At 35.8% G+C, this 14,867-nt stretch overlaps 1 protein-coding gene across 1 annotated transcript in view; it reads left to right on the top strand.

Moving 5' to 3' along the window:
* The window catches only part of LRP1B (LDL receptor related protein 1B), a 2,178,569-nt gene that overhangs the window by 972,791 nt on the left and 1,190,911 nt on the right, over window positions 1-14,867 (top strand). Inside the window, exon 4 of the mRNA XM_086368415.1 lies at window positions 12,791-12,910. Within this exon, the coding sequence (XP_086224541.1) occupies window positions 12,791-12,910 (120 nt within the window). The remainder of the gene's footprint in view (window positions 1-12,790; window positions 12,911-14,867) is intronic.

The raw sequence follows: 14,867 nt of genomic DNA, 5'->3' as shown, positions 1-14,867 counted from the left end.
AGGATCAATCCAAGAAGAAGATATAACAATTATAAATATATATGCACCCAACACGGGAGCACCGCAGTATGTAAGACAAATGCTAACAAGTATGAAAGGAGAAATTAACAATAACACAATAATAGTGGGAGACTTTAATACCCCACTCACACCTATGGATAGATCAACTAAACAGAAAATTAATAAGGAAACACAAACTTTAAACGATACAATAGACCAGTTAGACCTAATTGATATCTATAGGACATTTCATCCCAAAACAATGAATTTCACCTTTTTCTCAAGCGCACATGGAACGTTCTCCAGGATAGATCACATCCTGGGCCATAAAGCTAGCCTTGGTAAATTCAAAAAAATAGAAATCATTCCAAGCATCTTTTCTGACCACAATGCAGTAAGATTAGATCTCAATTACAGGAGAAAAACTATTAAAAATTCCAACATATGGAGGCTGAACAACACGCTGCTGAATAACAAACAAATCACAGAAGAAATCAAAAAAGAAATCAAAATTTGCATAGAAACGAATGAAAATGAAAACACAACAACCCAAAACCTGTGGGACACAGTAAAAGCAAAAAAAAAAAAAAAAAGAACTAAACAGACATTTCTCCACAGAAGACATACAGATGGCTAACACACACATGAAAAGATGCTCAATATTACTCATTATCAGAGAAATGCAAATCAAAACCACAATGAGGTACCATCTCACACCAGTCAGAATGGCTGCTACCTACAAGTCTACAAACAATGAATGCTGGAGAGGGTGTGGAGAAAAGGGAACCCTCTTACACTGTTGGTGGTAATGCAAACTAGTACAGCCACTATGGAGAACAGTGTGGAGATTCCTTAAAAAACTGGAAATAGAACTGCCATATGACCCAGAAATCCCACTACTGGGTGTACAAACCAAGGAAACCAGAATTGAAAGAGACACATGTACCCCAATATTCATTGCAGCACTGTTTACAATAGCTGGGACATGGAAGCAACCTAGATGTCCATCAGCAGATGAATGGATAATAAAGCTGTGGTACATATACACAATGGAGTATTACATACATACATTTTAATCAGTTCTAATGAGGTGGGTGAAACTGGAGCCTATACAGAGTGAAGTAAGTCAGAAGGAAAAACATAAATACAGTATACTAACACATATATATGGAATTTAGAAAGATTATAACAATGACCCTTTATGCAAGACAGCAAAAGAGACACAGATGTAAAGAACAGACTTTTGGACTCTGGGAGAAGGCAAGGGTGGGATGATTTGAGAGAATAGCATTGAAACATGTATATTACCATATGTGAAATGGGTCACCAGTCCAGGTTTGATGCAGGAGACAGGGCGCTCATGGCCAGTGCACTGGGACAACACTGAGGAATGGGATGGGGAGGGAGATGGGAAGGGGGTTCAGGATGGGGGACCCATGTACACCCATGGCTGATTCATGTCAATGTATGGGAAAAACCACTACAATATTGTAAAGTAATTAGCCTCCAATTAAAATTAATTAAAAAAGAATTGCCATAATGTCATATCTTTCTATTTGGGAATATACTGAAAATTAGAAACCAGGACAGTAAGCTTGTACTAGGCAAAGAACTCTGAAGAAATCCACCATAGCAGTCATAAGCAGCAGCCTAATCTCTGTAAACCAGCTCAAACTGCATTTTACCAGGGTAAGGAAACAGGGGTTAGAGGTTGAATGATATGACAGAAATTATCACTATTCTATATACATCAGGCATTTGTCCTGCTGACAAGAGGGACTGTCTGGTATGATAAGTAGCTGGGTCAACTTTTCAATTTCCAAGTACAAAAGTGAGTGAAATATGGATTTTATAAAGGTACTACATAGGGAAAGAAATTATTTCTCATTAGCATGATTATCATTGTGGGTTAAAAGGCATTTTTGTATAAGCTAAATTCTAGAAGAAACTTGATTACTAAAATTGAGAATGAAGGTTTACTCCATTTTATAAAATAATATCTCAAACGGCTTATATGTTGAAAAATGCCTATACTTTTTGTATCTTCAAAGAGTTTATAAAAGTTGTCATTATATGTTCAGGAAGGAACATATAACCTAGAAGCACACAAACCTAGCTCTGTTCTAACTATCCCACCAAGTCCAATGCATTATCAATGTGTATTGTTTGATTATAGTTCATAAAGGCAGTCAGCATAATCCACTGATGATATGGTGGCTACATATACAGGATTGGACATAGGTATTATTGTCCATATATACCAATTGGACATTGGTTTATAGGTATTTACATAAACAAAACAAATGAGGGAAGAAATCTCTAAAAGTAATAACTTGTGACATCTGCTTACCAACTTCTAATAACCTTTCTCTACTGATACTTTTACTTGGAGGCAGGTTAGCAAAATTTATTTGTATGGGTTTCCAAAATCATAAACCTGTGTACATTTGTGGAAATGTGATCTAAATCCCAGTGCTGTTAAAAAGCTCAAAAACAGACTATGCAGACTAGCATAAGTATTTGCTGAAAATTGCATGTCTGGATTGTTGATTGGTTGATACTTATGTAGCAAATTAGATGTCTGTATACATTGTTTCAGAGAATAATATTCATATCTTATAGAAACCAGTTAGGCAGTATAGAAAAATTTTTGTTTTCTGCCATATTTCTTTGTGAGTTGGATAATTTTCATTCAGGGAATGATTTCAGAAGAATTTACCAAAAAAAAAAAAAAAAAAAGATCTCCAGAAGATACCAAAAGATGCAGAAGTGATTTAGGGGCAAAACTAGTACTATTTTATGTGACACCCAAAAATAAAAGAGCAAAAGAAAAAAATCTATCTATTGTAAAGTGAAACATTTTTCCAAATTTCTTGAAAAATATAGAAATTATGACAAGAATTTTGATGACAGGTATTCTGTTGTACTGAATAGATGATTATGCTTGAGTGGTAAAATGATAATAAAGATAATAACGATAATTTAAAGAGTTCCTATGAGGCAGGCTATATTTTAAGAATTGTCCTCATTTAAGCTTCACAACACCCTATGAGGTAGTTTCTATTATTTTTTCCCATGTTAAAGATAAGAAAAAACAGGTATAAAGAGCTTACGTCACTTGCCCATTACCATTGTATTATATAACAACCCTGCTAACTCAGACATTTAATGCAACAAAAATCCAAATTGTCACTGATACCACAATCCAGTTGGGTTATCAATAGATGCTTCCCATGTGTACTGTTTTAAGTTTTGGATCTTGCCATCCCAGGGTCCTACCAGTTTTCTACTGGATTCCCTGCATCCATAGGGTTGACAAGTCAAGAGACAGTAAAAAATTGTCAAAATCCTTTAGGGGCCAGGTTAGGAAGTGACACAAACTAATTTTGTACATATTACATCATCTAGAAACCAGGTATATGGTTCCAACCTAACAAGTCAACTAGGAAATCTCATCGTTTTATTTGTCCAGAAGGAGAGAAACAGGGTTGGTTAACATTAGGTATTATTTGCCACAATGTGCGCTCTATTCCTCAGTTGTGTCTGACTCTATGTGACTCATGTAGCCCACCAGGCTTGTCTGTCCTTGGGATTTCTCAGGCAAGAATACTAAAGTGGGTTGCCATTTCCTCCTCCACGGGCTTCCTGACCCAGGGATTGAACCCTCATCTCTTGCATCTCCTGCATTAGCAGGTGGATTCTTTACCACTTATCACCTCCTAGGGCACCATATTTGCCATACTAGCATAGCCTGAAATTAGTTAAACCGAGGTTAGAGCTTCAGTCCTTTGGCTCCAGAGTCCAAAGCTGTGTATGTGATATGATACCACACACAGAAGAAAAGAAAAAGAATAGTAAAAGAGAAATGAGATTTAGTATAAATTGTCTATCCTTCTATATTCCTCTTACTTTTTATTAGTAATACAAATTCAGAAGTCTATTTCTTGAATCTATTCTTAAGTTAAAGAGTAAGAGTAGCATTGATATATATACAGTATCATGTGTAAAATAGATAGCAGGAAGCTTCTGTATAGTAGAAGGAGCTCAGCGTAGTGCTTTGTGATGACCTAGAAGGGTAGGATGAGGGGAATGGAGGCAGGCTCAAGAGGAAGGGGACATATGTATACACATAGCGAATTCACCTCATTTACAGCAGAAACTAACACAGCAGTATGAAGTAACTATGTTCCAATTAAAAAAAAAATAATGGCTTAGAAGCTTATATACTCAAGGCTACCTACTAAATGTCAAGTGTTAATTTGTATTTTATACAGAAAATATACTCACATTTTATAATATTCTCCTATACAGTTTTGAAAAAAAAAACACAAAAACATTTCCTTAAATCACAGAATATGTGTGTCCTTGTTGGGGAGTCCTCATTATTTGCACTGGATTGGATTTCTATATAGTAGCCCCTCTCATTTAATTAAAAAGATACTTTTCTTTTATGGTAATACTGGGGAACAGAGATAAGATACCATGTTTCCATATCTGTGTTCTGATTTGCATGTTTCATTCATTTAGATACTACTGATCTTTCTACTTGAGTCTAAGATTCAAACCAATGATAATCTTGCATGAACCAATAACTATGCTTCATTTGAAGCACTATGAAGATTGATGATCCAAGCACAAAATTTCTGTTCTACCCAAATAAGCTTTCTAACAAAATTAATCTGATGCACTTTTAATTATGTACATAATCATTACAGTGTTGAATGTAATTAAGCATAAATGGTAAGCAGTTCAAATAGATAGCATTACAATAATTAGTATTGCTTTCACGGAGCCAAGCCAAATATTAAATTTTAGTTTTTCATATTGTTAGCTCTTCATAGTTCTTCTCAATCTGTTAGAATAGTCAATATTTACCATTTCATCTGATATAAAACACTGCTTAATTGTTTCCCTAGCATCATTCTATACATACAGAAGTTCTCATGCAGTAAAATTTCAATAAACAAAAAGCTAAGCTGCCCTTGTCTCCTTTGCTATTTTTAACCATCAGACTCCCACCTAATACTCAAAAGCATGTGTGGGGTTTGATCTTTCATAAGCATTTAACCCATTTTCTCTTATTTCTCCTCAGTTCTCCCCATCACTGTCATCATGTTGGTAACCTTGTAGCATGTATTGTCCTCTTCATACTCGAGGGGTTTCAAGAATGGAGAGAACAAAAAGATGGAAGTAATACTCTATGGATGTTTTACTTTGGAATGAGATAGGGTAAAGAAAGAGTTGAGCTAAATCAGATCAGATCAGATCAGATCAGTTGCTCAGTCGTGTCCGACTCTTTGTGACTCCATGAATCGCAGCACGCCAGGCCTCCCTGTCCATCACCAACTCCCGGAGTTCACTGAGACTCACGTACATCGAGTCAGTGATGCCATCCAGCCATCTCATCCTCTGTCATCCCCTTCTCCTCTTGCCCCCAATCCCTCCCAGCATCAGAGTCTTTTCCAATGAGTCAACTCTTCACATGAGGTGGCCAAAGTACTAGAGTTTCAGCTTTAGCATCATTCCTTCCAAAGAAATCCCAGGGCTGAGCTCCTTTAGAATGGATTGGTGGGATCTCCTTGCAGTCCAAGGAACTCTCAAGAGTCTTCTCCAACACCATAGTTCAAAAGCATCAATTCTTCGGCACTCAGCCTTCTTCATAGTCCAACTCTCACATCCATACATGACCACAGGAAAAACCATAGCCTTGACTAGACAGACCTTTGTTGGCAAAGTAATGTTTCTGCTTTTGAATATGCTATCTATGTTGGTCATAACTTTCCTTTCAAGGAGTAAGCGTCTTTTAATTTCATGGCTGCAGTCACCATCTGCAGTGATTTTGGAGCCCAGAAAAATAAAGTCTGACACTGTTTCCACTGTTTCCCCATCTATTTCCCATGGTTACGTGGAGAACAATGTATTTAAAGCAATGAGTTAATATGCCTGTCCTCAGGTACAGATTAAATAAATTAGGTCATACCCCTACCTTCATGTTCTTTATCCTATAAAATATTGGTATTTTATATGAGAAACCGTCCCTCTTTCTGTCTCAACCTCTTACTTCATGTATCTCTGTCCCCTCTGCTCCATTGAAACCGTTTTAAAGGTCTTGGTTAATCATATTAGGAAGCCCAGTGCAGTTTTCAGATTTTATCCAAGTTCAGTTCAGTTCAGTTGCTCAGTCATGTCCAACTCTTTGTGACCCCATGCACTGAAGCATGCCAGGCTTCCCAGTCCATCACCAACTCTTAGAGTCGATGATGCCATCCAACCATCTCATCTTCTGTCATCCCCTACTCTTCCCACCTTCAATCTTTTCCAGCATCAGGGTCTTTTCAAATGAGTCAGTTCTTCACATCAAGTCACCAAAGCATTGGAGTTTCAGCTTCAACATCTGTCCTTCCAATGAATGACTGGTTTCATCTCCTTGCAGTCCAAGGGACTCTCAAGAGTCTTCAACACCACAGTTCAAAAACATCAATTCTTTGGCACTCGGATTTCTTTATAGTCCAACTCTCACATCCATACATGACTACTGGAAAAACCATAGTTTGGACTAAATGAACCTTTGTTGGCAAGGTACTGTCTCTGCTTTTTAATATGCTGTCTAGGTTGGTCACAACATTTCTTCCAAGGAGCAAGCATCTTTTAATTTCATGGCTGTAATCACCATCTGCAGTGATTTTGGAGCGCAAAAAGATAAAGTCTGTCACTGATTCCACCGTTTCCCCATCTATTTGCCGTGAAGTGATGGGATCGGATGCCATGATCTTTGTTTTCTGAATGTTGAGCTTTAAGCCAACTTTTTCACTCTCCTCTTTCACTTTCATCAAGAGGCTCTGTAATTCTTCACTTTCTGCCACAAGGGTGATGTCATCTGCATATCTGAGATTACTGATATTTCTCCCGGCAATCTTGATTCCAGTTTGTGCTTCATCCAGCCTACATTTCTCATGATGTATATATACATACACACACACACACATATACACACACACACACATACATATATATATCCAAGTGTATGTCTCAAAAAAATTGTTTATTGATCTAATTCCATGGACTGTTCTTCATGTTTTATGAAGCATTCTAGTTCCTTCATCTATATATTTAATTCTCACTCTTCTTTGACACATAAAATTTTGCCTTTCACATGTAAAAATTTTCTAGGTTTGATTTATATCATAAATATTCTTTTTTTAAAGGGATGGTTATTTTCTCTTTGGACTTCAATTACCAATTATAGCTTGTGACTTCCAATTTTCTATTTCTAGTTCAGACTTTTCTTCTTAGACTCAAATTCTCAAGTCTCCCCTAGAGTATTTTTGTCAACATTTTAAACCAAACAGTCAAAAGCAAACTTGGTGTTTCTCCTTAACTTCCAGTCCGTCCGATATTCTTAATTCACTTTATTAGTACTATTAACTCAGTGTTATTATGCCTTCACCAAGTTTTTGGCCACCCATTTGTCTAAAAATTCATACTCCCAATTTCTAGCCTTTTAGATAGCTTTTTTTTTTTCTTCACTGGATCTTTTACTCATTTTTCTCCTACTTTCAAACAATACAAGTTAGGGTACTATCACTTCTGCCTCAACTATTGCTGCTTCCCACTATTGAAACAGAAAATTCTACTTAATCTAAGAATTAATCTCGTTCTATACTACTACTACTAATGGTTCCCGTCCCATTCCCTTCCACATCAAATATTATGTTTTAGCCATACAGGCTTATTTATCATTATATTTATCTCTTATATGCTTTTATTAAAAAAAGAACATATTCTCATTTTGTCTGCTTTATCTGGAGTACATGCTCATAATTTTGTCTACTGAATTCATCTTTTAAATTTTAGTTTAAATTTCACTTCTTTCACAACCTGTTTTTCCAGACGCCCACCTCCATTTCTTATATTCTATTCTTTCCAGTTAGTGTCACTTGTATTTTTATTTAGAATATGTGTTGTTCTGCTGTGAATTATAGTTGTTTTCTACATTGTTGTGCTTTTCTTCTAACCCAACTCACTTTGACACTCATGTTGTAAGTCATTAATTTGTCTAAAGCAGTTTTGCATCTGTGAAACCCAAGCTGATGTCCTTAGCATTGAAAAGATGTTTCTTGTTGAACTAAAAGAAGCATATGTAGTAAAGGCAATTTTAGACCGATTCCACCAAAATCAAACCAGATTTGACAACTCAATTACCTAACTTACAGATGTAAATTAACTATCTTCAGAACATAGTTTAATTTATTGGATTAGAAAGGACATCTGAGAGTGTTAATTCTCATCCTCAAGTTAAGCTATTGGTTCATTCATCCTATACAAATTATGAAACACTTCTTACATCTAGCACACTACTGAACCTAGAATGAAACAAACAAACAAACAAACAAACAAACATGGTTTCAACTATCACCAAATCCTACAGTGGGAATTAGAGACATTTTGAGAGCATTCAGTTCAGTTCAGTCACTCAGTCATGTCCGACTCTTTGTGACCCCATGAACCGCAGCACGCCAGGCCTCCCTGTCCATTACCAACTCCCAGAGTTCACCCAAACCCATGTCCATTGAGTCTGTGATGCCATCCAACCGTCTCATCCTCTGTCCTCCCCTTTACCTCCTGCCCTCAGTCTTTCCCAGCATCAGGGTCTTTTCCAATGAGTCAGCTCTTCCCATCAGGTGGCCAAAGTACTGGAGTTTCAGCTTCAGCATCAGTCCTTCCAATGAATGTTCGGGACTGATCTCCTTTAGGATGGACTGTTTGGATCTCCTTGCAGTCCAAGGGACTCTCAAGAGTCTTCTCCAACACCACAGTTCAAAAGCATCAATTCTTTGGCACTCAGCTTTCTTTATAGGCCAACTCTCACATCCATACATGACCACTGGAAAAACCATAGCCTTGACTAGATAGACCTATGTGGATAAAGTAATGTCTCTGCATTTCAATATGCTGCCTAGGTTGATTATAACTTTCCTTCCAAGGAGTTAGCGTCTTTTAATTTCATGGCTGCAATCACCATCTACGGTGATTTTGGAGCCCAGAAAGATAAAGTCTGTCACTATTTCCAATGTTTCTCTATCTTTTTGCCATGAAGTGAAGGGACCATATGTCATGATCTTAGTTTTCTGAATGTTGAGCTTTAAGCCAACATTTTCACTCTCCTCTTTCACCTTCATCAAGAGGCTCTTTAGTTCTTCTTCACTTTCTGCCATAAGGGTGGTGTCATCTGCGTATCTGAGGTTATTGATATTCCTCCCGGCAATCTTGCTTCCAGCCTGTGCTTCTTCCAACCCAGTGTTTCTCATGATGTACTCTGCATATAAGTTGAAAAAGAAGGGTGACAATATACAGCCTAGACATACTCCTTTTCCTGCTTGGAACCAGTCTGTTGTTCCATGTCCAGTAACTGTTGCTTCCTGACCTGCATATAGGTTTCTCAGAGGTAGGTCAGGTGGTCTGGTATTCCCATCTCTTTCAGAATTTTCCACAGTTTATTGTGATCCACACAGTCAAAGGCTTTGGCATAGTCAATAAAGCAGAAATAGATGTTTTTCTGGAACTCTCTTGCTTTTTCGATGATCCAGCAGATATTGGCAATTTGATCTCTGGTTCCTCTGCCTTTTCTAAAACCAGCTTGAACATCTGGAAGCTCAGAGTTCACATATTGCTGAAGCCTGGCTTAAAGAATTTTAAGTATTACTTTATTAGCGTGTGAGATGAGTGTAATTGTGTGGTAGTTTCAGCATTCTTTGGCACTGCCTTTCTTTGGGATTTGAAAACATAGTCTTTGTTTACAGTCAACTTGATCTTGATTTGAATTTTTGAATACCATCACCATCATATATTTACTGTATAATGTTAAATTAGTTACCAACCATAAGTTTCCTCATCTGAAACTTTTAAATTACAATAATATCTACATTTTTGACTTTATAGGGTTTCAAAGAGATTTTGTGTTTTAAAAAACTTGATATATGTGTGTGTGTATGTATATACATGTATATATTTAAATTTATAATTTATAGCTGTAGATGCTGGTGGAGGAAACCAAAATATAAATAACTACCATGCAAAACAAAAATGTCATAATTTCTAAAGATCCATTTATTCTATGGGTTTCCTTGGTAGCTCAGATGGTACAGAATCTATCTGCCATGTGGGAGACCTGGGTTTGATTACTGAGATGGGAAGATCCCATGCAGAAGGGAATGACTACACACTCTACTATTCTTTCCTGGAAAATCTCCATGGACAGATGAGCCTGGCAGGCTACTGTCTATGTAGTCGCAAAGAGTTGGACACAACTGAGCAGCTAAGCACAACACATTCAGTCTGTATTTTTATTAATAACATTTTGCAGACCAAATGACTGGTCTTTGCACATTATGCAAATGCTAATGTTTATATTAGCATATAGTTAGCATTGACCCCAATTTCAAACCTAAAAATCAGATGTAATTGATTCATATATTGGTTGAATTTATATAAAGGAAGCAGAAATTGTTCCAGGTATTTCAAAGGAATACCAGCTTCACTTGTGGCTCAGCTGGTAAAGAATCCACCTGCAATGTTGGAGACCTAGGTTTGATCCCTGGGTTGGGAAGATCCCCTGGAGAAAGAAAAGGATACCCACTCCTTTCTCTGGCCTGGATGATTCCATGGACTGTGAAGTCCATGGGGTCGCAAAGAGTTGGACACAACTGAGTGACTTTCACTTTTACTTTCATCTCAAAGGTAAATAGATTTGAAGTCTCAGTTGTAATCATAGCAGTGAAAATCACTAAAGAGGGCACAAGTTAAAGCTTTCAAGCTGTGGGATTGGAGTATGTTCCAGTTAGAGGGGAAACTATGATAACTGATGAATTTACTAGTAGCATATTGTTAGGCAAGAGAAAAAGAACCAGGTTTCTACCCCAGAGTACTTCAGCCTTAAGAAGTTGAGAGGAAAATGTGGAACTGTAAAAAAGAGGCTGTGAAATAGGAAAACCAGGACCTGGAAGCAAAGTGATGACTGTGTAGCAGGAAGGAGTCGTTAACAGTGTGAAGTGCTGCTCATAGGTCAAGTAAGTTGAGGACTGAGAAAAGGCCATTGTACTTATCAACATCAAGGTCATCGGATACTTATGTATGAGCAGTCTCTAGAGCAATGGAGACAAAAGCTTGATGGAGTGGGCTTAAGATTGAAACAAAGAGGAAGGAGAGGCAGTGAGTATGGATTATTTTGTAAATTTTTATTATAAAGTGGGACAGAGAAATTGGGCAACAGTGACTAGTAGAGGAAGTGAGATCAAGCTTTTTTTGTTTTTAATAAAATTATGTTTGATGCTGAAAATGAGAATACAAAGGTTAGAAAACAGTCTGTAAAGGAATATGGCAAATATTAATATTTTAGATTTGGGAGGCCAATGACTCAACTAAGCCAACTAATTTAGCTCTGTTTGTAAAAGTAGACATAGGCAATGTGTAAACAAATGACTGTGATTATGTTCCAGTGAAATTTAATTGACAAAAAGAGATGGAGGCTTTAGTTTGATCTAATACAAATTTTAAAAATGATTAAGAGAGGAAATTGAGAAAGACTGAACTGATCCCTGAGTAAGTGAAAGGGGCAGGGATTTGTGCACAGGAATTATGGTTGGAGCTTTAATTATGAGTCGAACCAGATTTGAAAAGCAAGAAAGACAATGTGCAACATATATCTGTGGAAATTTTCTGTTGATAGCTTCGATTTTCTCAGGAAAATAGGAAACAAGATCATCATTTGCAAGTGACTGTTAAGAAGGAGCTTTAAATTTTTAAGAAGTGGTGCTGCCTAAAATAATTGTATAAAAGTTGAAAAGCAATGGGGTTAATACTATAGATAATTAATTTTTAGTAAAATAGCAAATGTTCAGGTTTGAATGTTCTAGCTATTCTTTTCACATTGGGGTTTTCATGTATTTTTATCAAAATTTATAATATTTCTGAAACACCAGCTAAGTCTGTGGCAGATATTTATTTTGAATCATTAAAAACTTTATTTTTCCCCCTATTTGGAAAAAAAAAAAAGAAATTGCAACAATCCATTAATATCCCTATTTTCAGACACCACAGTCAGTCATATATTCTATCCATATACTTTTTCTAGTTTAGCAAACTTATTGATGTTAGAAATTATTTGTGCAATTAACATGTCTGTCAGTTCATCTCTGTTTTGTATCATATTGAATCATAATTTGCTCTGAGGTTTTGTTAACTTTGGTTTCAATGACATATTTTTTCTGAAAAGATTTAGATATAATGAAATATATTATGTCCAGTGTTTAATATTTTGCTACCAGTGAAAGATAAATTATTGAAATGGAATATACTCACATTGATTGCTCTGAAGGTTATACATGGATTACTAAATCAAAACAAAGCCACAAAAGATAGAAAATCAATGGATATATCAGATAGGAAAGGCATAAATGGTGAAAAACCACTGAGTTGACATTTTTCCTCTTGAAATAATTTAATTTACCAGAATTTGAAAGGATTTGTGACTTTGAACATATGTAATAAGGGGGAAAGTGAAAGACTGAACAGATTGATCTAAAATTTTATTGACAGTACTTTGAACAAATGCAATCCAGAATATTTTGGGGGGAATCAATATTGTTTTGTAAACCAGTACAGAAACTTTCTAGGAAATCTATCAAAGCTTTATTATTACAGTATGCACTGTGTAAATATTAACATTTAAATTTAAATAGTATACATGTGTGCATAGTTATAAAGACATAATATCTTTGTTTTTCCTCCACAGAACTGTTGCCCAATTGCCAGCAGTTGAATTGTCAGCATAAATGTGCTATGGTCAGAAATAGTACAATGTGCTACTGTGAGGATGGATTTGAAATAAAAGAAGATGGAAGAAGTTGTAAAGGTAACTATGACATGTTATTCTATTAAGTTTTATTTTAACAGAGTCTTAGTTAGCAGAAATTTGATAAAATATCTTTGCACACTTACCATGTGTTCCACATAGTATTTATGTTCACTTTTTTGTTTGTTTTTTTGAGAGTTAAAAGTTAGCTCTTCCCTCAAAACCACATATGTAAACATTAGATAAGCCTTTATAAAGTCAATTTTCTTTTCTTTTTTTTAAATTTGAGGTATGGTTGATTAAAATATTATACAAATTTCTGCTATACAGCAAAGTGACTCAGTTATACACATATATAGATTATTTTATATATTCTTTTTCATTATGGTTTATCATAGTTTCTTGAACATAATTCCCTATGCTATACAGCAGGACCTTTTTGTTTATCCATTCTAAATGTAATACTTTGCATCTACCAACCCCAAACTCCCTCCCAGTCCATCTGTTTCCCTTTGCCCCTCTGCCTTAGCAACCACAAATCTATTCTTTATGTGTGTTAGTGTGTTTCGGTTTTCTAGATAAGTTCATTTTTGCCATATTTTAGATTCCTCATACAATGATATAAATTTTCAATTCATATTGCAGTAATGTCAAACATTGGACATATCAACATGGGGTATGTTTTAGTCACTAAAACTTTGAATTTAATTATTTTAACCTTCTCAATATTTTATACCTGTTATATAGTTGCAGTGTAGTAATCTGTTATTAACCAATTTAGGTTAATAATAATCTTGTAATGTTCTTTCAACTTTCCCATTAGAATTCCGGTGACTGGTGTTTGACCATTAGCAATAATAATGAAATAAGGAAATCAGTCCTGAATATTCATTGGAAGGACTGATGCTGAAGCTGAAGCTTCAATACTTTGGCCATCTGATATGAAGAACTGACTCATTAGAAAAGACCCTGATGTTGGGAAAGACTGAAATCAGGAGAAGGGGACAATGGAGGATGAGATGGTTAGATGGCATCACCAACTTGATGGACATGAGTTTGAGCAAGCTCTGGGAGTTGGTGATGGACAGGGAAGCCTGGGATGCTACAGTCCAAGGGGTTGCAAAGAGTCGGACATGACTGAGCGACTGAACTGAATAATAATTAACATCAAATATTTATATATTTAATGTTTTAATTTTTGCCTTCATAAATGTTGTACACCAAATGTTTAGTTCCTAAAATGACTCTATTCAGACATATTGAACTATTTTAGGTTATTTCTCCATTCTAAAGAGCTCTATTATATTTATATATTTATGTATGTGTGTGTGTGTGTATCCACAATATAAAAACTTATATGGTATACAAAATCTATATAAGGAAAACATGGAATATAGAATCTATGTATAAAATTGAAGAATATCTAGATTGTCAGCAACACTTATAAAAAGAATATTTTCCAAAGAAATTGGTGCTTTGCTCATTACTTTAAACCTCTGCTTTAATATTTTAACTTTTACCTTAAAAACATAATCTTAAAATTAGAAAAATCCTCAGAGAATATTTTTTAAACTCCTAGTGACAAAATGAGAACAGACCCAGAAAAATTAAGTGATTTACTTAAGTCTGCACCTCTTTTTAGTAAAATAGTTTGGAACTAAAATGCAGATCTCCAGAGCCCAGGTATTCTTATCTTAGAGGCTCATTGCTTTGTAATGTACATCAGACTTAGTTTCTCAATTTAAATGTTCCTTAACTACTCAGGAATTTTTTCTTTTGCTTTTCCTTAGTAAACTCCTTTCTTTGATTGGGGTCAGAGGATGGGATTGAGAGTTCTATCCTCTGATCACTTTTTTGGTCTTTCTGATGGCCAGTCCCATTCTGAGATTACCTAATGGTCCCACCCTGAGTTACCTCATTAGTTTAGATTTGAGAGTATTTCAGAAGGCCTCATTATAATTACTGGAGAAGGCAATGGCACCCCACTCCAGTACTCTTGCCTGCAAAATCCCACGGA

The sequence above is a fragment of the Bos grunniens genome, chromosome 2 (assembly GCF_055505025.1).
Source record: "Bos grunniens cultivar Pamir isolate PY7600 chromosome 2, Bosgru_T2T1.0, whole genome shotgun sequence".
NCBI classification, from domain to species: Eukaryota; Metazoa; Chordata; class Mammalia; order Artiodactyla; family Bovidae; genus Bos; species Bos grunniens.
This window is presented reverse-complemented; position numbering and strand designations above follow the sequence as displayed.